Here is a 17,940-nt window from a genome sequence, read left to right as displayed (position 1 = left end):
ATAATGTTCCAGGATCTGAAACCCAACCCCCATCACCACCACCACTGCAGTCTTTTACTTTGGTGCAGGACACCAAAAAACAAGAATCCTGGGTCTATACTCCCAGAGGGATAAAGAACAGGGAAGCTATAAAGAGAGGGGATTGGATTTGGAGCTCTGGAGGAGGACATTGTGTGGAAATGTACCTCTCTTATCCTATAGTTTTATCAATATTTCCATTTTATAAATAAAAAATAAATAACAACAAGTAAATAATAAATAAACTCTTACTTCTTTTGCTAGTCACTATATATGTGTGTTTACAATTTATTTTATCCGCTAAAACTACATGTAAATCATAGTGCCAGGTAGCTATTTAAAGCAAAAAAAAAAAAAAAAAAAAACAAGCGAAAAACAAAACAAAACAGGAAGTTCAACTTAAGATAGGCAAATGTACCCAGTTAGATAGTCAAGCTTTTAAAATGCAATAAACTGTGTTCAAGTTGATTGGTCACCTAATGTACTGGCCTAACCTCCACCAAGCTTAGTTCCTAAGTGCAATAGTCTGGCATACTATTGGGATGGCAAAAGAGACTAAATCTAAACTATAGTAGAAGCTTTTATGTAAAGATAGTAAAAATTAAATTCTGTGGAATTTCTTTCAAATTTAAAATGAACTTTTTTTTATTTCAAAAGTTTCCATTTTCATTGATGATATGAGGAGTATCATTACTTGCATGTTTTTTCTGCCTAGGTTATATAACACTAAAGTTGGTAAGGTTCAGTGTATACCAAAATTACTTATTTGGCATATCACAGACTGACTATTTTAATGTTAGAGTGCCCCCATTTTTTTAAAAGCAAAGTTATAGAATTGACTAGATGAATATATACTGTATGACCTTACTGATCTTTAAAGAATGACTATCTATAAAAATAGAAGTCCTTTAAAAATAAACTAGCTGATATATCACTTCTATTTACTAAATTTTGTCTTCCAGGGTATTTTTTAAATCTCTGTTTACACTGTTTATAGATGATATCACTGAATCACAAATTCATTTTTCTTTTTTTTTTTTCTCTTTTTAACCAGAGCACTGCTCGGCTCTGGCTGTTGGTGGTGCTGGGTATTGAATTTGGAACCTTTGGTGCGTTAGGCACACAGGGTTTTGTTTGGTTTTTTTTTTTTTTTGCATAACTACTCTACTATCTCTCAGCACAAATTCACATTTTAAATGGTCTTCTTTATATTTTTTTTGGCAAGTCAGCATAGAAATTAATTTTAATACTTTCCTATAAAACTGTGAAACATGATTTGAGGTTTTCCAAAATGAGTCTTCTCTTTAAATATTTTGCTAGGTACAAAATACCAAAATTTATCTACTTGTAGAAGTATTTTTTAAAAAATAAATTGCATTAAATTTTTTTAGTTAAGTATTATTAGTATTATTACTGTGTAATAGTGAAAGAAACTAAAATTGTCACTTGTCGTCTCGTTAATTTTGCTTAGCTCCCAGAACATAAGTTCTCTTTTATTTCCTCTCCTTTTCCACATATACACACGTTTGTGTTTTACTTCAGTTTAACAAATCATATTGTACTTTGTAGGGGAGACAACAAGGATGAAATTGACTAATTGACACAACTGTTTTCCTCTTTGATGTGTGGGCATCTCATTTTAGTTTGTTATTTATTACAGAGGAGGTGTCTGCACGGATTGTTCAAGTAGTCACGGCTGAGGCTGTAGCGGTCCTGAAAGGTGAACAAGAAGCTGAGCATAAAGATCAACTTGCAGCCCTGCCTCTAGGTAAATGTGACACTGTCAGGTCAGAGACCTTGTCTGCTGCACAATGATCATAGAACCATGTCTTCATGTTCATGAATATAATTCATCCTTACAGAGGCCATTTATCAAACTATTCTATGGGGGTACACTGGGAACTATTTTTGGTTTTCTCTACAGTTAATTGTATTATCTGATTAGTCTTTAAGGTGATAGATTTAGACTTGTCTACAAATTGCACTAGATTTTACATTTTCAGAACACTGTAATCGCTATTATAAAAATGAACTCAGTTCATGTTTAATGTGCAGCCCTACCCATAATCTATAGTCAGAGCCTTATTCAACTAGCCAGAGTCTTTGCATCCCATAGAGGTACTACTGGTCATCACCAGGTCAACACTGATGTGTCTTGCTTGCTCTCTCCGTCACAAAACAAATGGACACCTAGACCAAACAGTTGCTATAATAGTCCTTGTCCAAAAGAGTGTGCTCAAAGACGTCTACCCTGTTCCTAATGCGTTAATGGGTATAGAGATTGATGGATACATACGTATATCTACCTGTGGAGACACAGGAAAGGAAATCCTTAAGTTTAGCACATATGTGTCATTTAATAGCCATATACAATTAGTCAATAAAAGCGATAGGCTTTAAAGCCTAAAAATTATACATATCTATTTTGCTCTCTTACCATCTTAAGACCTCTTACTATTTAATTTTTATGATCAATGGTCCTATAGTTTATAAAAAGTTAAATAATGAAATATTCTGCTGTTGCAGAACAAGAAGTATATAAACTATCTTCAATAGTTTCTGATTATCGAGAATTATTTTGCTCTTAAAGTATAGAGGGAGAAATTATTGAAAACAATACCTCTGTCCAGTTCACTTCTGTTCTTTCAAAATTTTTTTTTAATTTGAAGTCACATGGTCAAGGAACTAAAAAAAAAAGGTCACCTGTCATCCCAGAGATGTCTCTTCTAACTATTTAATGAAACTAAAATTCATACTATCTACAGAACTGATTTTACCACTGACTTTCACTGATAAATATTGCCTTTTCTAATTTCTTACCTTCACATGAGTGGTAATAAAAAAGGGAAGTTGTGAAAAGTTGAGCTTATAGTTAACTTTAAGTGCATTAAATCTTAATTTTATTTATTTATTTATTTATTTATTTATTTATTTTTTACCAGAGCACTGCTCAGCTCTGGCTTATGGTGGTGCAGGAGATTGAACCTGGGACTCTGGAGTCTCAGGCATGAGATTCTCTTTGCATAACCATTATGCTATCTACCCCTGCCCAGTGCATTAAATCTTTTAGAGCTTTACCTTTTGATTCTTCATGTGTAGTGCCAACACCAAAAGAATATTCAATTCCCATCAACTCATGGTTTCTCTCTGAAAGTTGCCCCAGGCTGTGTGATACCTTGGTTTTCCATTCTGCAAATAATTAGGTTGACAGAAAAGTCATGATATATTTTTCTATGCAAAAATGTATCATAAATTTTCTGACAATCCAGTACATACACGGATGGGTTTTGACATCAGATTCAGTGACAAGGTAATTTTTAAATATGTCACCTAAAATCACTGGACAGTGAAGGTAAAATTTGTCTCTAGATAAAGAAGACAAACAATATAGAATTCTACTTTTGCCAGAAAGTCAATCCCAGTGCAATTCAAAATTCTTTCTTATATGTGTTTGTATATAGTATATTAGAACCAAAGTTAATATTTTATTAATTGAATAAACATAAATGAGTGGAAATAATAACAGAAGTCTAGCGGACCTCTCTAAGCCCATTTCTATGGAGAAGACAAAGTAATCTTGGGGTGAAAATATTCAGTGCTTTTTTTTTTCTTTATAGGTTTTCAAAAAGATGAGAATCAGGTAGTGGCACTAAAAATAAATTAAGTGAAGCTTCTTTTTTTGAATCTTTCCTTTAATTTCAGAGAGGCCTTTCTACAGAGGGCAAACTACCTACACATCTATCTATTGGCCTAGTTGAATTAATTGTTGTATCTTATTTTTCCATTGCCTGAACTTTAGCAGCTGAAGAGACAGCTAATCTGCCTCCTTCTCCACCCCCATCACCAGCCTCAGAACAGACTGTCCCAGTCGAAGAAGGTAAGGCTTATAGGAGTTTTTGAGGTTTGTCTTCTGATACAGGGGGCATAAATTTTGGTCCATAAGTCCTGGACTTCAGTCTGAGTTGGTATGTGAGCCAGTTTGGGAACAATCTGATTCAAATAGTCAAAATGAAACAAAAACTTGAAGCAAATATATTAATCACTTTTCTACATAAAACCAGTTGTGAAGGAATACAGTAAATAAAAATAGAAAAATCAGCTTGCAAAGCAAAAGATAGCTTTGTATTTAAAGTGCTATAAAAGCCACAGGGAACCAGATTACTTCTATCCTATCTGAATGAAAATAATTGATGAAATCATCACTTCCTGTAGAAGCACTGTCAGAAATTGTCTCTGTTTTGCTCACTATAGATATCAAGACCTTCCTCAAGGCATTGCCAGTAACCAATTCTATAAATATTAATGAATAGATGAAGAAGTCAATGAAAGAGTCTGATACTGAGAGTGGTGAATTGAAAGCTGAGATCATGGTTTCTTTCCTGCTGAGAGCTTTTACTGCCCATGAATTTATTTATTTATGCACTTACTCAATATGGAAGGCCATGTTGGCTTTTCAGTTCTCAGAGGGATACCTTTGAAAAATATTCATTGAGAATCTTGCATGAAAGACACTATTTATAAAAGCAAACTTTACTGCTTCAGTGACTTAGATCAGTTGTTTTTTTGTGCATTGTTTGAGAGTTACAGGAGAAGGTCATGAAGAGCCATAGCTTAATTTCTGTTTCAATATAACTTAATAGTAATACACTAAAAATCAGAGTTTTAAGAATGTTCCAATCATCATGTACTTTCCTTTTGTTGTCAGATTTAGAGATAACTTTTTACCCTTTTTAAAAATAGAATGACATCACAAAATACTCTCTTATAATTTGTACTTAAGTTTAAGTAGTCTTTGGAGGGGGCCAGCTGGTGATGTACCCTGCTAAGCACACCTGTTACCATGTACAAGGACCCAGGTTCAAACTCCCACTTGCCACCTGCAGGGTAGATAGATGCTTCATGAATGGTGAAGCAGGTCTGCAAGTCTCTCTCTCTCTCTCTCCCTCTCTCTCTCTCTCTCTCTCTCTCCCCCCTCCCTCCCTCCCTCTCCCTCTCTCCCTCTCCCTCTCTCTCTCTCTCTTTCTCTCCCTCCCTCCTTCCCTCTCCCTCTCTCCCTCTCCCTCTCCCTCTCCTCCTCCCTCCCCCTCTCCCTCTCCCTCTCCCTCCCCCTCTCCCTTCTCCCCCTTTCTCAATTTATCTCTGTCCCATCCAATTAAAAAAAATGAATTTAAAAAAAAAAAAGAGGAAATAATGACCACTGGGAGCAGTAGATTCGTAGTGTGGGCCACAGTGATAACCCTGATGGAAATTCAAAAAAATTTTAAAAAGAAAAGAAAAAAAAAAGTGTTAGCTGGTAATGGTGAAATCATGCAAGCATGAGGTCATGGCACCACATACACACAAAATTAATCTTTGGATTCCTGAATTTTCTTTTTAATTTTTTTATTATCTTTATTTATTTATTGGCTAAAGACAGCTAGAAATCAAGAGGGAAGGGGCGGGAGAGAGAGAGAGAGATAGTCACCTGCAGCACTGCTTCACCATTCACAAAGTTTTCCCCCTGCAAGTGGGGGCCAGGGACTCAAACCCCAGTCCTTGTGCATTGTGATATCCTTACACACTGTGTGACATGTGCGCTCAACCAGGTGCATCACCACCTGGCCCTCTGAATTTTCTAAAGTTACTGAATTATATAAACTCAGTGACTATGGTAAACTTTGTTTCAGTTATAAACCTAAACATTTTGAAGTCGATTTTTCTTTCTTGAGTTGAGGCCTTTTATTTATTTTTATGTCCTAATCTACTGTGAAGTAATGTGAAACAAACTAAATTATTCAAAGGAATAAAAGGGAATTTGGGAACTATCGCTGATGCATATAATCAGTGTATAATAGTTACTGGTTATTAGTTAATTCCCTAGAAAATTTTGACTTGCTCTCTTAATTCACAAATTTGAACATTTTTGTTGTTGTTAGTTGTTTCATCTTTTGTTTATCCATGAATTCAGAAAAAAAAAGTTCTGGGGGACTTAACTGTGTTTCCCCCTTACTTCTAATATACATATGTATCAGTGAATAAAATAGACAGGATACGTGATTATGAGGAACCCACAGTCTGATAAGAAACAATGAATACACCAAATAAGAAAGTCCAGTGAATAAACTAATAATTTCACATGGGATCAATGTGAGGAAGGACAAGAACAAGGGACTTTCAGATAGAACAGGAGAAATTTTATTATTAGATATTGTATAGCGATGGTAAAGTTAAGAATAATAGTATTCAGCATAAACCATTAATATCCCCAGTAAATATTTTAAAAAATCAAGGTTCAAGAGCATAAGGAAGTATTAGCCAAGAAAAGTTAGAGAAAAGAGAACATATTTGAGCTGAGAGAGCAGGAAGTACAAAGACACTAAGATAAGGTATGAAATGGGGTGGGAGGTAGATAATATAGTGGTTACACAAAGAGACTCTCATGCTTGAGGCTTCAAAATCTCAGGTTCAGTTCCCTGTACCACCATAAACCAGAGCTCTGATAAAAAATAAAAATAAAAAAATTAAAGTCTGACGTGTTCTAGAAACTGCTGGCACCCTCTAGTCAATGGGCAGTGAAAAGGGGGCTTAGCCTTGAAGGAGTTTGAGAAGTAGCTGCTGGCTGGGTTAAGGAGCTTGACATTCCCTCTGGGGGCAAGTTATTCACAAAGGCTGTATTCTCATCCGGTCAATTAAAATGTTTCTGAGCGCCAATATAAATACCCTTTCAAGTTTCAAAGGCTTCTCTTAACCTAGAGAGGGGTATGAAGTTGACTCCAAAATCTGATGAAGGTCATGTAATTTATTCTCCTTCCACTTATGTGGAATTGGGGACAGAATGGATAGTAGGATAGTAGGATTCTCCTAGCCATCTGGGAGTTCGTTCAGTCTGCTTTCTGGAATGTGATATAGTGAATATAATGAAAATGTTAAGTGCAGACTTACTTTTTCTTGTGGTGGTCACTTTCTACAGGAACTTTCCTTACATTTGGGGTTTTTTTTTCCCAAGTGGTTTTTAAATGCATCCAGAAAATAGATCAGTTCATATTGAAAATAATTTAAAAGTACTTTCACATTTTTCAAATCAAACTTGTATTTTATCATTTTTTTTAATTTTTAAAAGCATGAAACTATACAAAAGCCTAATGATTGACTTTTTTTAAAGATAGCAATTTGTTGAGTTATGTGAAAAAGTACATGTGTTACGCTGCCTCACTTATTCAAAAGAGCAGCATGTGTGGAAGATATATTTTAAACTGCACTTAAATTATTGTAATGGACTCATTTTTATAAAGGAAAAAAAAAGTTTTGTCTTGTCAGAAAATAGATTAAGGATAAATTAGAGATAGAATTCAGCCTTTTGATTTGTCAAACCACTTGGTTTGTAAAGCTACAACTAGGATTTCATTAATGCATTGGCCATGGCAGGTCAGGTAAAAAAGTCAATTTTTTTATTTTTTTATTTTTTTAAATATTTCATTTACTTATTTTTAATGAAAGAGACACAGAGAGAAAGATACACACAGAGAGCTACCAGAGCACTGCTCAGCTCAGGTTTATGGTGGGGCTGGGGATTGAACCTGGGATTTTGGAGCCTCAGGCATAAGTCTTTTGCATAACCATTATGCTGTCTCCCCAGCCACTAAGTGGATTTTTTTTTAGTCTAGAGAGTTCTTTCAACCTTTTTGGCATATATCAAAGCAACTTTAATCAAGGTACTGTGACTGCTATCATCCAATTCTGTTTCTAACAGAACTATTAGCTGAAAATACTAGGAGTGAGGATATGCCTTCTTTTATGAATTAACATTTCAAAAAAACTGTTCGTTCCCAAAAGAAAAGTAAGAAGTGCTCAAAAAATAATTTAAGATTTTAATATCATTTATGAATAATTAAGTTTAATAACAGATTTAATATCAACAATTCCCTGAATGTGTTCCTAACCTGGGAAACAAAGGGATTCTGATGAAAATGAAAAATGTCATAGTTAAGTTAAAATCCAGCTACAATAAATCAATGATATATTAGTTGTGATATTTTTAAATGTGTCTCCTTTATTTCCTTTTTTTAAGATTTTATTTATTTATTAGTGAGAAAGGAGGAGAGAGAGAAAGAACCAGACATCACCCTGGTACATGTGCTGTCAGGAATTAAACTCGGGAATTCATGCTTGAGAATCCAATGCCTTATCCACTGCACCACCTCCCGAACCACACTCTCCTTTCTTTCTTTTTAACCTGATGATGATACTTATCATTTGAACTGGACTGTTAGAATGTGAGTGCTTATGGAAGAATAATGGAATCATCTAAACACAGGATCTTCCTCCTGTCTAAAATTTGCTCCAGAACCTTAGGAGCATGTTGTTTTTGTGCCAGTGGATCCTGTGGGCACCTTATAATTGTTCATTTGAAACAATCTTCCCCCATAACATTGTGGGACAGCACACAGCTGAAAAACTGAGGAGTCCAGTTTTTGGTTTTGTTTGTTGTCTGCAAGTCAAAAGCTTACAGAATAGAAAGGAATTAGAGATGACAGTGATCAGTGTAAGTGGGTCAGTTGCCTTCAGTTCTAGCCTCTGGGATAGAAACTGTCCTGATAAGACAGGCAGAAATCATTGAATCAGTGATCCTTCAGGAGACCCAGTCTGTTCTGAAAATTATACCAAAAGGATGGATCTTATATGACAAGCTTTACTTTAGACCATTATCAATTTTCAAATGCTTAACTTAAAAAAAAAGTTTGTAAGGAAATTCAGGAAAATACGTTTCTCAGTGAGTCGGGCAGTAGCGCAGCAGGTTAAACGCAGGTAGTGCAAATGCAAGGACCCGCATAAGGATCCTGGTTCCAGCCCCCGGCTCCCCACCTGCAGGGAAGTCGCTTCATAAGCGGTGAAGCTGGTCTGCAGGTGTCTATCTTTCTCTCCCCCTCTCTGTCTTCCCCTCCTCTCTCCATTTCTCTCTGTCCTATCCAACAACAATGACAACAATAATAACTACAACAATAAGAAAAAGGGCAACAAAAGGGAATAAATTAAAAATAAAAAAGAAAATATGTTTCACCACTACAGCCAGGTAAAGCTTCATTTCTTTTTGAAGATTATCACTATGCAAAAGAACTACATTACCATGGGCCATGTCACATTTTTTAATAAAATTGAGTATGTTATGGCAAAAGTAAAGTTCCCTACAAGTACCCATACTTATAATAAAAGAAGAGCATTCAGTCTTGACTTTAAATAGCAAAATGGCTATGATGAAATGATTGTGCTTTTTCAGAAGCTTTTCAAGTCTAACTCAGAAGTGTCAAATGAAAGGAAAGAGCAGAGGTACATGAGAACATGTCTAAGTGGTCCTGTTAATGATAGACAAACTGTGTGAAGTCCAACAAAGTGTTTGGCACTTTCCAAGTATCATCTCATCAATTTGCCCAAAACCCCGGAGACAGAAAATACAGACATCAGGCTTGATGGTGCACACCTGGTTAAGTGCACACATTACAGTGTACAGGGACCCAGTTTCTACTCTCCAGTCCCCACCTGCAGAAGGAAAATTTTATGATCAGTGAAATAGTGTTGCAGGTCTCTCCCCCCCTCCTTTTCTATCACCATCTTCTCTCAATTTCTGTCTCTATCCTAAATAAATAAATAGATAAATAATATTTTAAGGAAGAAACTATATCAGTTTCTTTCTCAGGATGTCATGGCTAGAAAAATGGCTTCTTAGAATTCAAGTTTGTATCTTGGTCTCTACGCCCGCAGCCTCATGCTAGCTTGAAAGCTGTTTCCTTTTTTTTTTTTTTTAAATTGCCACCAGGGTTATTACTGGGGCTTGTTGCCTGCACATGAATCCAGTGCACCTAGCAGCCATTTCTTTTAACTGGTAGGAAAAAGAGAATGATAGAAAGGGGAGAGATAGAGGAGAAGCATTTGCTTCACTACAAATGAAGTCCCGCACCCCTGAAGCTGGGGACTGGGAACTTGAATTCAAATCTTTGCATAAGGTAGTGTGTGTGTGCTCAGCCAGTTGTGCCACTGTCCTGCCCTAAAGATGTTTGTTATCCAGGTTATTTCTGGAGAGTGTGAAAGTGAGAAATCTTCCAAAAGGAGTTTATTGTTATAGTTACAAGTTATTGGATTAATTTTTCTTTTGTAAAACCACATATGTAATTATTTATAATTTATATATCCCATCTCCTTTGCTATGAACCAAGGACACTCATCATGTGTGATCTGTTATCTTCTCTCATTGTCTAACTGGAACCAAGCATAGTTTGACCTTAGTTGACAATGGTACCCTAAGTATCACTTTCCTGACACATCTCTAGAGCTTCTAGATAGACTTCAAGATTATAGGTCCTAAACAAAGTCTTAGAATACATAAAACTCCTAGTACCTAGAGGACTAACCTTTGTCATTCTTGTTGAAGTTGGCAGGCTCAGGGCCAAATACTTAAAGAAAGTGACTTCTCCACTAGCATGCTTCAAGTTTCGGTTATTTTTTGTCATTCTATGATTAGAGTCAAAATTTGCAGAATAGAAAACACTGTTTCATTAAAATTTATAGATCTGAGGTAAGACCTTGGGCTGTTCATACCTTATCAAGTTCACAAAGTGCAACAGCATCAAGAAAGAGGCAAAAAATCCTCAAAGGATCACCATGAAACTGCCAGAGTTCAGCTTGAGTTTTGTTAGCTTTAACCTGTAGTCACATCTAATCCCCAGACAATGTTGAATAACAGAAAGGGAAATATGCCTTTTTCACTTGTTGGTTATCTATGAAATCCATTGAACATATTAGAAGTTTTAGGAGTAACATTATACATATACATATACACATACACATACATATATATGAAGTTTAAAGGAAATATGAATGGTAGAGACATGTGATAAACCCAGGGCTTGTGATTCCGATACTACTGTAGGCCAGATCTCAGCCAGTTGTGTGCTCAACGGAGAAATCGTGCTGAGATGAACTAAAACTATCAAATTTAATTTTAGCCTTTTGCTATCACATGATATAACAAGCATCATTGTTGAGAAAGTTCTCAGAACCCATCCTGAAACAACTTCCATGAGACAAACCATTAAAATAATTTTTAAAAAAAATCTGAGGTGTCGGTGGTGGTGCAGCTGGGTAAGTGCACATATTACCAAACTGAAGGGCCCAGGTTAGATCCCCCTGCTCCCCACCTGCAGAGGGGATATGTGATGGTGAAGCAGGTCTGCAGATGTCTATCTTTCGTTCCCTTTCTCTATCTCCCCTCCTTTCTCCATTTCTCTCGGTCCTATCTGAATAAAAAAGGGAGGGGGAAAAAAGGTGAAAATGGACGCTGGGAGTAGTGGGTTCCTAGTGCAGCACTGAGCCCCAGCGACAACCCTGGAGGCAATAAAACTAAACAACAAAACAAAACAACAACAAAAATTTTCTTAAAGGATTAAAAGTATTCTCTCTACATATGGGCAGTGGTACACCTGGTTGATCACACACACAGCACCATGTAAATGAATTTGAGTTCATACTTCCCAGTTCCCAGTGTTTCAGGAGGAACACTTCATGAGTAATGAAGCATCCTTAATATGTAAGACCCATTTCCCCTTGTCATTGCCCAGTTGCTTAAAATAAGTTATTTCTCTAAAATTATGGCACATCTTCACATCAATCCTGAAATACTGTCTCCTGAAATTTTGATAAAAGTAAAGTTATATAGACTTAGCTCTAATTATTGAAGTTTACGAAATTTTAAAAGTATTTCTTTGTATCAGAAATGGTGATTAACAAATTTAGTAATCTTTCATGTAGACCTGGGATATGATATCAAAATTGAATATTTTTCATAGTCATCATCATTAAAACTTACTGAAATAAATAAGAATTTAAATTCTAAACAGACTAGTCTACACTTATACATATAAAGAAATATATTTAAATAATCCAGATTTCCAAACCAAGATGCAAGACAGGACAAGAATGAGAGAGTAATACCTTCAGCAATTTAGTGAAAAACTTAAGAGTCTAAAATATAGAAACAGCCAAGAGCTAGTCATGCAAATCAAATCAAGTTACAAAGAATAAAGATTTGAGTAATATAAAGCCAAACCCTTGGAAATTCTCATATAAATGTATTTCTGTTAAACTTAAAAATGATAAACAAGGGAGTCAGTGGTAGCACAGCGGGTTAAGCACATGTAGCGTGAAGCACAACGACCAGCCCCAAGGTTCAAGCCCCGAGCTCCCTACCTGCAGGGGAATCATTTCACAAGTGGTGAAACAGGTCTGTAGGTGTCTGTCTTTTTCTCCTCCTCTCTGTCTTCCTCTCCTCCTTCCATTTCTCTATGTCCTATCCAACAATAACAATAACTACAACAATAAAACAAGGGCAACAAAGGGAATAAATAAATAATATTTAAAAAGGAAAAACAAAACAAATGAAACATATCTGTATTATTGGGGTCTGTTTAAAACCATGAACTCTTTTAAAAAAATATTTATTTATTTATTCCCTTTTGTTGCCCTTGTTGTTTTCTTATTATAGTTATTGTTGTTATTGATGTCGTTGTTGTTGGATAGGACAGAGAGAAATGGAGAGAGGAGGGGAAGACAGAGATGTGGAGAGAAAGATAGACACATGCAGACCTGCTTCACTGCTTGTGAAGTGACTCCCCTGCAGGTGGGAAGCCGGGGGGGCTCGAACCTGGATCCTTACAGTGGTCCTTGCGCTTCAAGCCACATGCGCTTAGCCCACTGCGCTACCGCCCAACTCCCAAAACCACGAACTCTTTTAACAGTCGTGCATATGAGAACTAGTGTCTAAAAAGATGGCCTTAGAACTTAAAATCCAAACAAAGAGATCCCCTACAGTGTGCTCTCCTTGCAAGGCAAGAAAGAAAAGTATTCTACTGTAAAATGTTTTTAGTAGTGCTGATATTAAAACTCATTCTATGGTTTTAAAATTAAGTGAAAATTAAGTGCACCGAAATGTTAACTGAGCATACTAATTACATATATAATTATGACTGTGCTTCTAATAGGACAGTTCTTCATAATCAAATCCTAACCATATTTTTATTTCTTTTTTTTTAAAAAAAAAAACTTGTAAGTATATTGATATCTGAGCGCTAGAAGAATGAATCTACTTGCAAGAATTTCTTTGGAAGTCCATAATGCTTTATATCTATTCCAGTGTTCCCATGGTCATTTGACTTGTTTGAGGAGGATATATAGATAACTCCCATTATGCAAGAGGGATGTCAGTGCATTTGATTCATTTAGATCAATGACAAGATCACTTAAGGGATAGCTTAAGTTCAGTGACGACAGACACTTGAAGCATTCGCTGTCTGCCATCCTCCATCAGCTTGGTCTTGCTAATTTCCCTCCATCCTGCCATGCTGTTTCTGTGGTCCTATGTGTCCTTGTGCAGGTTTGTCCCGTCTGTCTGATCTTGTGTATGTCTTGTCTAGTTCTCCCTGCAGTTTCTTCCTGTGTGTCTGTTTGTAGATGAAGGGGCTGAGGATCAAGTGGGCCCTCTACACAGGTTCCCCAGCTATGAACCTGCCACCAGCGGGGAGAGGCGTAGACTCCTAGCCCCCTCCATCTCTGTGTCTGTGCCTGATGATGACCCTTCCAATTCCGATGAGGAGTACTATGAGCATCCTTTGTTCAGCTCAGAATGGACTACCTCTAGTGTGCTCCCCAGTGTCCCAGCGCAGAGTGCAGAGGCCCACTTAGGCCAGGAGAAAGGTGAACCAAGCATGGTCCCCTTTTGCTCCTGCTCCCCAGCCTGCAGCTTTGACCACATGCATCATACTAAGTGTGCCTTCATGTGTGGTGTGGGAGGGAAAGAAGTCTGTTTTTTCCATATGAAAGTGAAGTCCCTATATGACTCAGATCCACCCAAATGCCTCAGCAATTTAAATAGAGAAGCTTGCTTGAAGCACGTGAGTACTACCTTTATCTATAGCATTGCTTCTGAGAAAGAAGCAAGGGGAAAGGAAATGACTCTGCTTCTTGCAAATTAAACAGATGACCAAGAATACATTCTTTTAGCCTAGATGAACAAAAGGACCCTGAATAAATAAGAGGTTCTCCTTAGCTACACAATATTATTAGAACCAGATTTAGGTAAAATTGGTACTTAATTTTTTTTTTTAGTTCTGAGTTAATATTTAATATCCTTTAGGATAGAATAAATGCTATGGGATGGATGTATTTATCCAAATTACTTAATCCTCTAAAGAAAGTACAAAGGCTTTTCCAGATGCCTAATATTGGCTTTTATCAGTAAAATTGAATTAAAGTGAAGAAATTATCTAAAGCTTTTGTCATTATTATCTCAAAAAGCTGGAAGATGCTAGTATATAATTGACTATGGTAAGGATAAAAGAAGGAGGTGGTAAGCTGCAATTTATTTCATTATAACCAGGTAGTTCTGTAAAGGAAAAATAGAACTGAATTATTTTTCTGAGTTGGAGAGGTTATTTTTCAATATGGAAAGAATAACTTATAAAAAGACTTTATTTTCATTCTAGACAACATTTTGTGTAAGGGCTGATCGTTTTAAGACAGTAAAGAACAGGCTATAACTGGGAGTATGGATCGACCAGTCAATGCCCATGTTCAGCGAGCGGGGAAGCAATTACAGAAGCCAGACCTTCCATCTTCTGCAACCCACAACAACCCTGGGTCCATGCTCCCAGAGGGATAGAGAATGGGAAAGCTATTGGGGAGGGGAGGGGATATGGAGATCGGGTGGCGGGAATTGTGTGGAGTTGTAACCCCCCATCCTATGATTTTGTTAATGTCTCCTTTCTTAAATAAATAAATAAATTTTTTAAAAAGAATAGGCTATATTAAATCCACCAACTATATTTATTCATAATAAAGAGCTTTTCATGGGTCATTTGGAAAATAAAGATCAAAAATTACTAGACACTGACAAAATAATTCACATTAAGTGAAATCAAGATCTTTTGCTAATATGAATTTATAACAATTAAGAAAAACACATAAATTTTTGGAAAAAAAAAGAGGCCTAGTATAGATAAAGATGATTGACACATAGTGAGAAGATGGAAAGCTGCAAGGTTGTGTGGATGTGGAGGAATTGAAAACTAAAATGATTGGACTCCATTCAGTAGAGTGGCGTTCACAAAGCATCTTTTTATGAAAGCTCTCAGCTATAATCAAAATATCCAATTCTAGAACATTGTATAAATAATCTATATGTTAAAATGAGAATTTTTAATGTTGCTTACAAAATTATATTAAAGTAATGAAAGTGACATCGTGTTAAGTGTAAGGGACTAGGGGGGCCGGGTGGTGGTGCACCTGGTTGAGCACACATGTTACAATGTACAAGGACCTGGGTTCGAGCCCCCAGTCTCCTTCACAAGTGGTGAAGCAATGCTGCAGGTGTCTCTCTGTCTCTCACCCTCTCTATGCCTCCCTTCCCTCTCGATTTCTGACTGTCTCTATCCAATCGATAAAGATAATAATAATAAAAAATTTTAAATGTAAGGGACTAGATGTACTTTCCCCCCATATCCAATAAGCTTAATATCTCTCAAGTAAGAAAATTTCTTTTCTTTGCATCTATAATCTTTTTTCATGGGGTAATTTTTTAACATTGCATAAGTGTTTTATGGAAATAACAGTTTATGTGTTTCCCCATAATTTATTAAGCAATAAAATAAGGACCTTTTTTTCTGGTATTTGGAGTATAAATGAGAAATAATAATTCATGCCTTTCATAAGTGTGTTTCCTACATTTTAATTGTTAGCATTTTTCCATGTGGTGCTTATATTTGGAAAGATTCTGTTGGTGGTTTGATTGCCACTCATTTGCCCATCCTTAGTAGCTTTGTTTAGAATTGCAAAAAAAAAAATTATAGATGACATGCACTTTTTTATTCAATGTCAAAGAGTAGTACACATGTACTATATTATTAATATTTTAGGGCTTTAAATGATAACAGTTGTGTCGCAGAAGTACACTTCCCTATAAAGAAACTCAAATTTTATCTGACTCCCTCCTTGCAAAATACTTCTCTTAAAATTTAAATGATTAGTGTTTTCTAAGAACAGCATATGATGCAATAAAAATAAAATACATAGACAGGCTTTCTCTCAGAAACATTAAAAACAATTTAACATAGTATTGGCAGATTTAGTGATAATGCTCTAAAGGTAATTTATTATTATCATTTTGAGATAATTTTTGAGGCTGTTTTCTATTCCCAGTTTGTTTTTGTTTTTCAAGCAAAGTTGAATATTTTAAATGCTCAGAAATTCTTACGTAGGGGCTTCCTGCATTGGAGAAAACAGCACATGTACAGAAAATGTAAAGATTCTTTTCAGCACATCAATGCATCCATCTTTTCACAACCATCTGTTCTCCAGCAGCACCCTCTCTTTCGTTCAGCAAGCTTTCCACATGTGTGCAATGTACTGCTATTTCCACTTAGGGTAATAGAGCAATAAAGCCCTTTCAGCTCTCCTATTTTAAAATGAATAGTCATTTAATGAGACTTTAAATGGCATCATTATTAGTGGATTATACATAATTTTCCTAGCAATGCCTATGTAAGTTGCATTACAATATTAATTTATTCATGCAAATGATATTAGGAAGTCTTCCTGAGGTGTGATGATAATGGAGCTGAAAGTGTTTCTTAACTAATATTTCTGTCGTTAAGTGTATTGTGCTGTGGTGATGATGTCAACGTCTTTTTTATCCCTAAGAAGAAACTCTAGAGGGTCCAATGGCTGGAAAAGAGAAGCCTTCCACTCTACCTGGGAAAGAGTATGGGGCTGCCACAGCCTCAGACCTACCCAAAGACCTGAGTGAGGGCCAAGTAGCCCAAATAGTTCTTGAAGAGTGTGACCCAGCAGGGTCCCCCCAGGAGAAAAGTGTAAAAGAGGTCACAGAGGTGTCTCCAGAAGTAAAAACACCTTCCTCTGCCAGGGAAGGTGTGTCTCTCTTAGGACTTGCCATGTGATTTATTGCAAATGATCTCTCCAGCAGCTTATCACTCTGATGCCTTCCCAAAGCTGTTCCATCACTTTGTCTTCCCATGAACCCAAGATCGCTGTTTCAGTCTTAATGAGCAGAGTGTGGCTTGTGCAGGTGCTGTGTGGCAGCTTAGTTTTCAAATGCTGCAGCTGCTTCCTGGTTTCATTTTGCCATGATACAATACGCTTTACCGCCAGGCTGATGACGCTGTGTGAGCTTGTTGTTTTTTGTTTTTGTTTTTGTTTTTTTTACCCGACCACCCCCCCCCATTTCAAATGTTTGCCAGTCATATTGCTATTACATGTATTTTTTATTTTTATTTTTGAGGCAGAAATTCATATGCTTTTCTTTCAAATCACAGACTTGAATTTGGGCACATAGAAGCTTAAATGGTAGAATCATGTCGTGTTTTGTTTTGGTTTGGGCTTTTCGTTTCTTTGTTTGCAGCTGCAATGTGCTGTATAGTATATTCTTTGATAAATAATTTTTTTGGTTTACCTTAAAAGCTCCCACTGTTGCTTCTCATATCATTTCCTCTCCATGAAAGACAACTCCTTTTGACCATCTCCATATCTCTTGAGTTTTTACTCGTCGACCCTTTATTAGATGTTCATAAAGTATTTCTTTTCTGTGGTTACAACAGAACACACAAGTATACAAGGTAATTATGATTCATACACTTGCTCTTTAAGAGACAGTTGATATTATTATTTTCCCCAAAATCTATTCCAGATAATTACACCCTTAGTTCTTGGATCACAATGAAATACTTTTGACCTAAAGCCTTTTGGACTGGTAAATAAAACTTTTGAAAGAGTTGTTTAATTCCTGTGAAGCACTTCTAATGTCAACAGTGACCAATGCTTCATCACCTGGTCATATTTCCTGGGCGATGTCAAGACCAAAAAGAGAAAAATGTTTTGACATTTTAT

General features: G+C 36.2%; 1 protein-coding gene across 32 annotated transcripts in view; it reads left to right on the top strand.

Moving 5' to 3' along the window:
* MAP2 (microtubule associated protein 2) overlaps positions 1-17,940 on the top strand; it is a 321,228-nt gene that overhangs the window by 264,389 nt on the left and 38,899 nt on the right. For 14 of the 32 annotated variants that reach the window (XM_060194009.1, XM_060194005.1, XM_060194008.1 and 11 more), the window contains exons 5-6: positions 1,679-1,786; positions 3,818-3,895. In XM_060194009.1, coding sequence (XP_060049992.1) covers positions 1,679-1,786; positions 3,818-3,895 — 186 coding nt within the window. Of the gene's footprint in view, positions 1-1,678; positions 1,787-3,817; positions 3,896-16,737; positions 16,966-17,940 lie in introns of all 32 variants that reach the window. The other 18 variants (XM_060193995.1, XM_060193984.1, XM_060193992.1 and 15 more) reach the window with 4 other exon arrangements.

This window comes from Erinaceus europaeus, chromosome 7 (assembly GCF_950295315.1).
Source record: "Erinaceus europaeus chromosome 7, mEriEur2.1, whole genome shotgun sequence".
Taxonomy (NCBI): domain Eukaryota; kingdom Metazoa; phylum Chordata; class Mammalia; order Eulipotyphla; family Erinaceidae; genus Erinaceus; species Erinaceus europaeus.
This window is presented reverse-complemented; position numbering and strand designations above follow the sequence as displayed.